The 12,220-nt window shown below is 48.5% G+C and overlaps 1 protein-coding gene across 1 annotated transcript; it reads right to left on the minus strand.

Annotated features, from left to right (window-relative positions):
- Positions 1–6,893: 6,893 nt before the first annotated feature.
- LOC148674081 (uncharacterized) lies at positions 6,894–11,986 on the minus strand. Its single transcript, XM_088627150.1, has 2 exons — positions 11,879–11,986; positions 6,894–10,678 (listed from the first exon to the last, which is right to left on the minus strand). Exons 1-2 carry the CDS (start codon positions 11,976–11,978, stop codon positions 6,894–6,896), a joined length of 3,885 nt encoding a protein of 1,294 aa, XP_088483276.1. The 5' UTR covers positions 11,979–11,986.
- Positions 11,987–12,220: the final 234 nt, after the last annotated feature.

The following is a 12,220-nucleotide window of genomic DNA, read 5'->3' on the forward strand; positions in this document are numbered from 1 at the left end:
CTTCTTATCCCTGCCTGTGCATTTACCCCTGAACCCCACTGGCCAGGCAGAATGAAACTGGGAGTGGGGGTGCTGGCCAAGAGAGGGAGGGGTAAGCCTGGGTATGGAGGGTGACTGATATCCGGATAGCGCAGAGTCCGAGGTCGGGGAGAAGACGGAGCCCGACAGAGCCGAGTCCGGGCTGGTGAACCGGCCCCCGCCCATCCTCAGGGCGTGGCCATTGCAGCCCTCCAACCAGGGGAAGGAGGTGGGGCTGGAGGGGCTACAAGCCACGCCCCCCGCCCCCATTGGTATGGCAACCACCATTGACCAGGCAGGTGGCCCCTCTGCTGCTGTTCTGCACCACTGCGGAGAGGGAAGGGGAAAGAGGGATGGAGCAAGAGAGCATGACGGAGAGGTGAGAGACATACAGGGAGAGAAGAGGCAAGGGAGACACAGAGTCATTTACACATTCAGTAAGTGGACAGTGTCCAGTAACACATTAACACTGCCCTGAAGCTGACCTCCCTGTCCCTCTCTCTCTCAGGTCTTGTGATGGAGTGGAAGAGGCTGCCCTGTTGGGGCTGTTCTGGAGACTCCAGCAGGCAGCAGACGGGCCTGAAGACGGCGCGTCACTCCGGGGCCGAGGGGGGGTGGGGGTTGGGGACGGACTGGCAGACCAAGGACACAGCTGGCCTCCCTCTCTCCTTCCGGCCCCTCGCCTCTCCAGCGCTCTCCTCCCTCCATCTGACTCTCAAGGGCCTTGCAGACCTGGTCCGTCTCTCTCCCTCTGTCCCCTGGCCCCCGCGAGAGGGAGTGCGTCTCTCCGTCTTAATCCAGTGCACCCCCTCTCTCCGTGTGCTGTGGGGAGGGGAGTCTGAACTTCGCCCTCCTGTCTCCCGTGATGAAAGGGTCTGAAGGGGTTTTTTTGTGAACAGGCAGCAGAAACCCGCCGCTCATCGCAGCTGGCTCCTCGCGCACTCAGAATCTGCTCTTTTTGTTTCATGGACACACATTTGGAAGCAAGACCCCACATGCCATGTTTCTGTTTCTATTGTATCTGCTTCTGGTGTGTGTGTTCTGGACGGAGAAGAAGGAGAAGGGACTGTAGGCGACACGGGTGGTTGGAAAAGGTCGACAGGCTTGGTTTCTTGGTGCTACTTATTCCCCGACAGGTATATTTCTCTTTCTGTCCCTGTCCTCCTCACTCTCCTCCTAACTCCCTCCTCCAAAGCCCAGACTTTCTCACTGTCCCCTGCTCCTTGATTTGATTATTTCCAGCTCTGGGTTCTGATAATGATGGTTATTATTATATTATTGTTATATTATTATTATTGGTATTGTTATTATTACAGACACACAGTTCTCGTGGGTTTGTGTTCAATCTTTTCATTTCAAAGTTGCCTTTTTGGTTTCTTTTCCTCTTGATAGAAATAAAGGTTCAGGAATTGTTTTAGGAACTTTCAGCTGTGTGTTGGTGTCCGTGTTGGGGGCAGTGTGTGTGTTTGAAGGGGGGATGATTGGGTGTGTGTGTGTGTGAGGGGAGAACAGTCTGGTATACTGATAAGAGTGACCCCGGGTGAGATTTGTATGTGTCCTTGATTTCACAGCCGACAGGAATTCAAGTTGCTGTTGAGTGACATGTGCTGGAAGTTCCAGCGACGGCCGCGCGGTGGCAGCATCGTTGCGCAATCACGCTGTCTGCAGCTGAACATTAAACTCGTAAAGGCGGACCCTTCTGCACGCATTCAATAGAGCTGTCTCCTGCCCCCGCGCTGAGGTGCCCCCTCGCCTCACCCTGACCCCGAGTTCCTCCAGGCACGTCAGCCCTGGAGCCTGGAGACCTGTTACTGCACCTCGGAGGTCTCCAGGCATGTGGGACACAGCCCGTTGAGCTAAAGAGAGATCTCTCTACAGCCCACTGGCTGTAGTCCTGCTATCACAGGGAAGGGAAGAGCGGTAAGCCGGTTCTTACACACCACTGACGGCCATAAGCGTTGCAATATAAACTTGTATCTAAAAAAAAAATAGGGGCTGAATTGAGTTCATCGGCTCTTTTCCTTTGCGCTGGTGGTTTTCAGCCCAGGGCAGTACTGGTAGCAGTATATGTAGCCACTAGAGGGCGCCGGTCTACTTCTTTCGGGAGGCTGCTAATCGTGTCGTGTTGCAAGAAACAGGCGGCAGTTTCGCCGTTTAATCAGCGCTCATATGGTGCAAGTAGCTCTACCAGCCGGCAGCTCCCGGCTACCTGGATGGGAGACTCCTGGGAAACTCAGGCTGCTGCTGGAAGAGGTGTTAGTGGGGCCAGCAGGGGGCGCTCACCCTGCGGTCTGTGTGGGTCCTAATGCCCCAGTATAGTGACGGGGGACACTAAAACTGAGGTTCTGACTCTCTGTGGTCATTAATAATAATAATAATTAAAAATTAAAAATCCCAGGGCGTTTCTCGAAAAGAGTAGGGGTGTTACCCCAAAGTCCTGGCGGGGTTACCTGCGTTCAAGGCCGCCGGACACGCTCTCCTGATTACCGGTTCAGTTCTCCTGCGCCGTTGTGTGTCGGGGGGGGGGGGCAGAGTGACTTCTCTCCCCCCGCGAAAAAACAAGGCGCTATATCCCGGGAACCAGAGCAGCACAGCGGTCACTACACATCGGCACGAACCGCCCAAGCGCAGCGCCAACTCGTCGTCTGTGCCGTCCGCGGGGAGGCCAACCTCTTCAAACTGCCCTGAGGCGAGAGAGAAGGGACAGGTCACCCCTGTTATTACGTCATTACGGGTGGAAATGAGCGGGAACGCAGCGCCCCGCGAGTGGAGGCAGACGCGCCTCGCCGCAAGCTCGAGGGTTTTCAAAACTGCCTGTGAGTGATTGGCACCAGCACGCAGCCAATCACCTGTCTCGGCGGGTGCCTGGGGCCTCGCCTACACTGGAGAGAAGCGACGATGATTGGCCCGCAGGTTTGCCGCTCTAGCGTTGGCTCCGCCTCCCGTTGCTCGAGATTCCCGTTTGCGCGTGAGCTGTGTAACGTCTCTGGCCGGTTGTTGTGCTGAGGTCGGGCGTCACAGGTTAGTCAAAATAACTTCTAATATTTGACATAAATTGTGGATATAGTCACCTGTCATGTGTTAAATACTCATTGTAACATGTCTACCGTTTTGTTCGAAGGTTGTTTTAACTATACAAAGGACAAGTTAGCCATTTGGGTCAATAATCTTGCTTTGAGGTAAACTTCTAGAAACAGCTTGTGCGAGTTTAGGGGTGTGTGACAGACAGTACAGGGGGACCCTGTTAATAAAGGCAGGAAAGGCTCCTGCAGGGATCCCAGACGGCCACAGGGCGGAGATCATCTTCAGAGTTTAAAAGATGTAAACTGGACAGCGATAACCCTGTTTCTCCAGTGTGTTTTATGGCGCTTAGCCGGGGGAAGTCAGGATTTGACCAGTCAGTCACATGCTGTGCTTTGGTCTAATTGAGGTGCTCATGTCCCTATTTCAGTGTCTCTTCGTATGAAGCTTATTTAAAAACACAGAGATTATTTCTACAAGCAAGACTAAAATGTGTCCATGTGGTTCGGTTGATGGATCTGCAGTGTTGTCAGCCTGTCTCTCTGGTAATTTGTAAAGACTTGGTATGAAACAGGTCTCAGTTTAGTACAGGTGTTTCCTTTCTACTTGTGAGGAATCCCTATTGGAAAAATGGATATTTCTGACAGAAGAGTTGACAGTTGTTCCAAGTGGGAGGTTTTCTTACCGTACCTCCGCTTTCAGCAACAGCTCAGTCTTTAGTGGAGCCCAGCCCCGCAGACACAGGGCTCTCGACTGGACCACAGCCTGGACAGGACGCCAGCCCATCGCAGGGCAGTGACACTCTCCAGCAGACTCTACCTAGAGAGCTGTGAGTGCACTGCTCATGAGGTTAGACCAGACTGGGGGGCAGTAAAAGACACCCACTCTACTAGCAAATAAAGGTGTTCGTGCTTATACTGACAGACCTGTGTGGGGTACTATTGGTGTTCTTTGAAAGCAAAGTTTGCAGTCAGGTAGTGTCTTATGCCGGCGTTACACTACACGACTGTTCCTAGGATTTCCAGTCGTGGCCTTCCTTTACATGATCGTAAGAAAACCACAGAGAGTTGTAGAGAGTCACAGTGCACGCCCGTTACCGTCAGTTGTGTAGTGTGACATCCCCAGGGACTCAGTCATATTGCTCTTAATAGCCCCTACAACTCTCTGCGACTGGCTACGACAAACTCAGACAGGTTTGATTTTCTCGTAGCCAGTCGCCAGTCGCAGGGGTGGGCTCTTGTGTCTGCGACAGTCACAGCCAATGAGCGCGCAAGTGGAAGTACAGTGCGGCTGCAAGGAAAGAGGGAAAGCGAGTGTGTTGGACTGGGCAAATGGAGGAGAGGCTCGTCGAACTGTGGAGCCAGCACAGATGTCTGTTCGGCGTTTCGTGTTTGTGTACTTTGTGTGCTGCTCCTCCTCTTGCTCCACGTTGATTGGCTGACAAAATGAGGAGACCTTGTGGTAGCTTCGCGGTGCGATACGAGATGTGGAACCGGGATGAAAAGTCGTGAGGGAATCGTGTGATTAGTCACCCCTGCGATTCCTAGTCGTATGATTTGACACCCTCTGGGACAGAAAAGGCAGCCAGACTCCGCAGCTGCAGTCGTTAATTTTGACATGCTCTCTGACTAGAGGTCGTGTCGAGTCCTGTAGCCCGACGCGGCTTAAGGGACGACAGTATTGTGTCACTGAGCATTCTGGAGACAGTGGGCCAGCAGAGAGGGGGTGCAGTGACTCTCCTGCACAGTGAGGGGTGCTGGGGGAGCCTTTCCCTAAATAGAATCATAGGAACCTGAGAGACTCTTTAAAGGTGGTTCGGGAGACAGACTGGATGAGAAGTATAAAAGATTGCATTACTCCAGTTTCACTGAGACTGGATTTATTTAAAACCACTGAGCACAAAGAAGGTTACTTGTGCTGTTCTTCGTGAAAGGTTACATCTCTTTAAAGACAGTACAAGAAACATGAAATCAGGCTAATGAATGAAAATTGTCTATGAAATCAATACAGAAAAAGGATCACAGAGAACACAATATGCATCAATGTTTTATAGAAAACAGGAAAATAAAAGAAAACACATTTCAGAAATGCTCTTTAACTCCGTTGTCAGATAATCAGTGTAACAATTCAATAGTATCCCAGTAAAATTATTTTACATCTGTCAAGCATTTGAACAAAATGAGTTTCTTGTGGTGTATTCACTAACATGTACTTGCATGGTGCCAAAACTTATATGGAACAATAACTTTCATTTGCTGCTTTTCAGTTTAATAATATCTTTATCAGAATGTTAGAAAGGGGACATGTATATGGTAACATCAGTCAGTCCTGTATTTCTCACTTAATATGCACTTAATTCTAATTTCTATAGTATGCTTTCAACCTATCTTATTTTTTACTTTTTGTAATGTAAGAAAACCAGCTCAGGGACGCCAAATATGTAATCATAGTGGCTCTCTGAAGGCACCAGTTCTGTAGGGTCTGGGCATTTACTGAAACAATTATTAATTGTAGCAGTAAATCACAAAGTTGATTCTTTTGATGGCTTTAGAATCCAACCATGCGACATAACTCAAACAACGCACACACACAGGTACTAATACAAGAGGATACATTTATTAATACATAAAATATGCATGTAAACCTAACAGATCTTATCGAGAGGGTTATCAGAATACAAAAGATATATATTCACGAAGTTACGAAGTGTTACACATATCAAGAGGACATACGTTCAGTATATCATTCATTAAGACCGTTTCATAAATGAACTTGGTTATAACTTCTACATTAGATACTCAAAACAAGTACATAACTCTTAGGAATTAAATTGATATCAACTGGTTGCGATAACAATTGAATTCTCGAGCAGTAATGCATTGAAGTTGAATACTCATCCAATTTCTGGGGATTCAGATCTCCTGCGGGCACAAAGAAACAGTTGCAGGCTGTTGCTGTCCAATCCGCGCTCTCTGGCTAGGTGCCAGGCTGTGCTGTGCGGCTTGCGACGGTGCACTGCTGATGCTCACTGTTGGCTTAAACTAGCAAAGTTTGTGCACAGGAGAAAAGATGACTGTGGGTCCCAGCAAGTCAGGAAGAGGACCGGTTCGTTCCTGATGAAGAGCTAGTTCTGAATAGTGATTCAGCTGTTCACAGTTCCGACCTGTTCACGAGGCCTGCTGCTGGTTACTCTCTGGCAACCTCCACTCTAGACTCTTAGAACAAAGGAAAGTTCTGGCACTAGGACACGGTCCGTGGTTGTCCGGGCTGAGTCTCAGGATGGTCAGGAGGCGCGCTGCGAGAATGTCCTGCCCTTGGGAGCCTTCTGCTCTTGGGCCGTCCTGCCCTGGAATTCTCCTTTGAATTCCCTTTAGAACAGTCCACAGAATCCTCCTGAATCCCTTCTGAATCTTACTGAATCTCCCTGAATCTCTCTGAATCTCTCAGGCTCTCTGTGTTGCCTGTTTTTACCTGGAGGAACTTCAGCTCGTTGATTGGCTGAAAGTTCCATGGGCATCAGAGTCCCACGTGGGTTACTCGGCCCTACCAGTCCCTGATTGGTTGATCAAGGTGAGATATGAGTCACTTACTCCTGACACTTAGTAATGCAGTCCAGATGTCCAACTGGCACTCCCTAGACAGATAGGCGCCAATGGATGACCATTGATCATGATAGCCAGGCTTAGCTAAGTGCATCCCCCTTTGGGAGCTTGTTTCTTATCAAAAGAAAACATCTTAAATCAGCCTGCATGAATAGTTTCTCTGTGGCTGCACCACAGAGATGAACAGAGAAATGGGGCCTCATTTGGGAAAGCCCAGAACACTTAATTCTTTCTTATTATTAAGCCTCGCCGTTACAGTAACATCCCTGAGGCACCGTCCTTTACCCACTCTTTCAAAGTCTTCTCTTCCTGTGGAAGCAGAATCTCTCCACTGGCCACCTTCTGCACTATCACAGCTCCTTCTCTGACTCGCTGTAGTTCTCTGATGCGATCCAGGTATCCAGGCTTGGCTTCGTGCTCCTCAGCCTGTATCATCAGGTCAATGTAATCTGGGGTCCTGAGAGGGTCGGGCCGCAGAGCGATCTCTTTCAGACGCTTCAGAGTGCGACTCAATTTGTCAATTAATTGTAAGACCTCTTTCTGTACCTCTCTGTATGTCTTCTGAAGCTGTTTGACAACTTCCTCTGCACTCATCTTTTTCCCCTTTGCGTCCTCAAACTGCCTTTTCAGATCCTCATATGTTCTTTTCTCTTTTCTGGTTCTGTATTCCCATCTGTACTTCTGATTAAAATGTACACTCCAGACACATTTCTTTTTACAAATCCTGCAGTTTCCTTCATTATCCATTGCCAAACAACCTTTCTTATCATTATCATCAGGAATTTGACAGGGATAGTGACAGGTGATATGACACGCTTGGCAGTTGGTGATGTAGTTTCCAGTCTCAGAGATATCTTCCTTTACTGCCTCTGTGACCCCTACTTCATACTCAAAGTTCTTGTTTTGCTCTATACAGTGTTTGTGACGTTCCAATGCTTCTTGTGTCTGTTCCAATTCATTGAGTGTCGTCAGTCCGACTTTGATCTTGGGCTGCAGCCCCTCCACTGTCACCTCCAGTCGATTGCGCTCCTCCAGGACCTCCTTTGTCAGCTGCAGACTTCGGGTTTGCATGGTGTTCAAATAGCTAAAGAATGTATCCATGTTTTCTGAACCCATCTGCCATAACATTTTGTCAAACATACTCTGATGTGAACTTCCTGTTGATCCCTCATTAGAAGCAAACAAGACTGAGTTGTTGAATTTGAAATAGTGAGGGGTGTCATTTTTCAGTTTGGCACAAGAGACATCAGCAGCTTTGATGGCCTCTAAAACAGGTGGAGGCTGCCCGTCAGCAAAGGTGACCAGAACTACAATATTGTCTGCAATGTCTTTTCCAAATATCGAGAGAATTGAGTCAAAGATGTACTTCTGTGTGTGTGTGAGACGTGCTAAAGCAGACTGGACCACAAAACACACTGCGTCAAGACTAATGATACCATTCTTATCAGAAAAGAAGTCTCTGATCTTCTGGGTGATGATTTTGTCCTGTCCGATCCCTCTGGTGTCCCCAAACCCTGGAGTGTCCACAATAGTGAGAGAGTAGCTAACCCTGAACCCTTCACTGTGGTGGATCTGATAGGCTGTGATCTCAGAGGTCTGACTCTCAGCCTGTGTCTTGTTGGTCTCTTCATGTATCAGTTTGAACCTGCTCTCATCCTCCCACTCCACTCCCAGGATGTAGTTGATCATCCCGTTGATGAGGGTGGTCTTCCCTGAGCCCGTCGCTCCCAGGAGCATGATCGTTCTGTTTCTACTGTTCACTGCTGGCTTTCCAAAGCTGAGTTTGGGACAGGTACTGCGTTTATCTTTAGACAGATTAAGCCTGTAAATCGAAGGTTTGCCCTTGTTCATTAAAGTGCACTTCTTGGGGTCGCCTGTAATTCGCTTTACAGGTGTTTCTGCTGTTGTGATCACCACTTCATCACTCGGTGCGCTGGTCCCACGATCCCCACAGTCACACCGGACTCTGATTCTGTAGGATGTTTTCTTTGTCAAGCCTTCAATAGAAAATGAATTCTGTTCTTTGTTAGTTTTCTTCTTCAGCCACTGATCAGATGTTTCCTTACTGCCTTGTACTCCTTCCTCTCTGTATTCAATGATGTATCCTAGTATGCTGACCCCCTCTCCATCAGCAGAAGGATTTTCCCAGGTTATTTTGATGGAAGTTGGAGACACCTGGAGAGCTGAGGGTTTTCCAGGGGTACATAAGTTTATCACAGTGTTGAACGTTTTGATGTCACTGCTCACGGGGTATCCCAGCTTGCCCTCTCCTGTGGATCTGAGCTCATACTCAGTGTGAGGCTGCAGCCCTGACACAGGGACAGTGTCCTGAGTGTCTTTGACAGTGACAGATTCCCACTCTTCCTGCTGCTTGGGTTTATATCCCACCCTGTGCTCCAGTGTGGCAGAGCTGTGGGGGGACATCTGTTCTGTCACAGTGTTATGTGTCACTGTGTGAACCTCAGGGTTGCCAGACTTTGATGGGGGCTCAAAATACACACCTTCATTATCCCCACCCTCATACAGGAAGATACACGCTCCGGGACGCTGGTCATCTTGTTTAGCATCAACAAAGAATTTAGTTTCCTTCTGGGCCTTGTTAATTTTCACTAACTCAAGGAAAGCCTTCAGACACAATTTAATCTTCTGATTAGTCTCTTGGCCTAACCAGCATCCTTTGTGCTCCATACTAGAACCACTACTTTCTTCTTTGCCCCTTCTGAAATTAAGGAAGTCAAAGATTAGTTTCAGAAAACTGATAATTCCATGAAATAAAACTATCCATGACCATCCTGTGCTAGTCTGTTGTGTGTCAGTGTCTGTGTTCCTGCTCTCTGGGTGTCTGAGGTAGCTGGTCAGCTCTGACAGATACGGCTCAGGCTGGCTGAGTGAGGTGAAGCTGAAACAAACCACATTCTCAGTGTCTGGATCAAACAGCACCCGGTCCAGTTCCTCTTGTGTGGACAGCACATTTATACCACTGTCTTTCAGTTTAGTAAGATATCCATTGACTGCCTTCATTTCTCTTTCTTTATTCTGCAGCCACAGTTGAAGCCTGTCTAATTTGAAAGGCGAGTCTTCATGATGTTTCATCAGCTCTCTGAACTCTTCTTCATCTTTCTCACCTCCCCTAATAGCTGGCAGTACACTGGCTAATCTATCCATGAAATTCAGTTTGTACTGAAGGACCAGTTGTTTCAGATTTTCTATTTTTCCTTTGACGTCAGGAAAGGTTTGGGAAACTGTGTGTTTCTGCAAGTCGTTACATCGCATTTCAATCACATCCAGGTTCTCCACTGCAGTCTGTGCCTGTGTGACAAAATGGTTGCTTATGTGTCTGACCAGCTTAGCAGCCTTGGAGTCCAGGTTGACCAGCGGGTACAGCCAGACCCTGATGGGCACAGCGTGTTCTCCTCCTTCTCCGAGCAGAGTCGGGAGGGCTCTGTAGACCTCAATGGCCTCTTTAAAAGTGGACGGGTTTGTCGCCAGCTGAACATCCCCGTGAAATGTGTAGCTGAACTTTTCTCCAGCGGTCTTTTCCTGTTCTGTCATTTCCAGAGAGGCTTTGCCACTAATTGAGATTCGTTTCAGCTTTTCAATGGTGAGTTTCAGTTTCGCCTCGATCTCCTGCTTGTTCTCTCCCTCAGACACCTCTCTGTCAAACACAAAGTAGGCCTGAGCCCCGTACAGCACACCTGTGACCACATGGGTGGGCATTTCGTCCTCAAACACACTGGGATGGGTCACCTGCCCTCGGCCCAGGTGACTCATGGTCAGCTGCTCTTTCCTGACAGTGGTGTGGTAGTGCAGAGTGACTCTGGCCTGGCTGTGGGATTTCTTCTTGTCATTGAAGTACTTGGCGGCTCCTCCCACTTCCACAAGACCCCCCAGAAGACTGGCCTTCAGTGAGGCGTCCACCTGCAGGGCCGAAGCTTTGTCATCAATGGAGTCTGAGGCAGAGACCCTGAGCTCAGTTTTATTCTGGGAGCGCACACTGGTGTTCTTCTGTAGCTCCTTATGGTCCCACAGCGTGATGGCTGCAATAGAGTCAGGGTTGATTACCTAATGCTCCTGACACTGGACAATGTCAAAGAGGTTTGCTCAGTACTAAGCTTCATATAGAGAGATACTGATGTAATAAAGAAGTTCATTAATCCTGTGATTCGACAGCTTCTGTGAAAGAATTAACTGTCATGAAGCGAGAAGCTTAAAAAGACCTGTGAGGAGAGTTTAGGACATGTCAATGAAATTCAGATAAGATTAAAATTGTGTTCTGTAATCCTATATTATATATTGGCACTAAATTAATAGATTTCATCTGGAATGTTTACCTGGGATCAGTGTGTCAGTCATACAGCAGCCCAGCTGGAACAGTGTGTAGTTGTGTCTGCTGTGCTACAGGTTTACCTGGGATCAGTGTGTCAATCATACAGCAGCCCAGCTGGAACAGTGTGTAGTTGTGTCTGCTGTGCTACAGGTTTACCTGGGATCAGTGTGTCAATCATACAGCAGCCCAGCTGGAACAGTGTGTAGTTGTGTCTGCTGTGCTGTGGGTGTATCTGGGATCAGTGTGTCAGTCATACAGCAGCCCAGCTGGAACAGTGTGTAGTTGTCTGCTGTGCTACAGGTTTACCTGGGATCAGTGTGTCAGTCATACAGCAGCCCAGCTGGAACAGTGTGTAGTTGTGTCTGCTGTGCTACAGGTTTACCTGGGATCAGTGTGTCAGTCATACAGCAGCCCAGCTGGAACAGTGTGTAGTTGTGTCTGCTGTGCTGTGGGTGTATCTGGGATCAGTGTGTCAGTCATACAGCAGCCCAGCTGGAACAGTGTGTAGTTGTGTCTGCTGTGCTGTGGGTGTATCTGGGATCAGTGTGTCAGTCATACAGCAGCCCAGCTGGAACAGTGTGTAGTTGTCTGCTGTGCTACAGGTTTACCTGGGATCAGTGTGTCAGTCATACAGCAGCCCAGCTGGAACAGTGTGTATTTGTTTCTGCTGTGCTGTGGGTTTACCCTGGATCAGTGTGTCAGTCATACAGCAGCCCAGCTGGAACAGTGTGTAGTTGTCTGCTGTGCTACAGGTTTACCTGGGATCAGTGTGTCAGTCATACAGCAGCCCAGCTGGAACAGTGTGTAGTTGTGTCTGCTGTGCTGTGGGAATGTCTGGGATCAGTGTGTCAGTCATACAGCAGCCCAGCTGGAACAGTGCGTAGTTGTGTCTGCTGTGCTGTAGGTTTACCTGGGATCAGTGCGTCTCTGCGGCAGTCATACAGCATCCCCAGCTGGAAGGGTCTGCCCAGAGCTGCCATCTCAATGGGAACAGTTCCTACAGATGACATGGCTGGTGGTGGACTGGATACTGCAGAAAGAAGGTTTAAAGTCAACAGTTATATATGTTTGTATTTTTACATATCTAATTTAGGTTTTACATTAATGGATGGAGCTGTGAATCTGGGGATTCAGGTAGATTACATCCCTGGTCGATGAAGCTTGGCTCAGGGAACTTCGCTTATCTACTACTTGATTTCTGTCACTAATAAGCAATAAAAATTCTTCAATCTTAAAAAATGGCATGGGCGCT

This window comes from Lepisosteus platostomus, chromosome 3 (genome assembly GCF_059453375.1).
Source record: "Lepisosteus platostomus isolate fLepPlt1 chromosome 3, fLepPlt1.hap1, whole genome shotgun sequence".
NCBI lineage: Eukaryota > Metazoa > Chordata > Actinopteri > Semionotiformes > Lepisosteidae > Lepisosteus > Lepisosteus platostomus.

Excerpts from the sequence above, each read along its gene's own strand:
- LOC148674081 (XM_088627150.1), bottom strand. The coding sequence starts at position 11,978 with ATGTCATCTGTAGGAACTGTTCCCATTGAGATGGCAGCTCTGGGCAGA. Across the intron at positions 10,679-11,878 it reads CAGAGACGCACTGATCCCAG|CCATCACGCTGTGGGACCAT; the intron begins GTAAACCTACAG and ends ACTCTATTGCAG.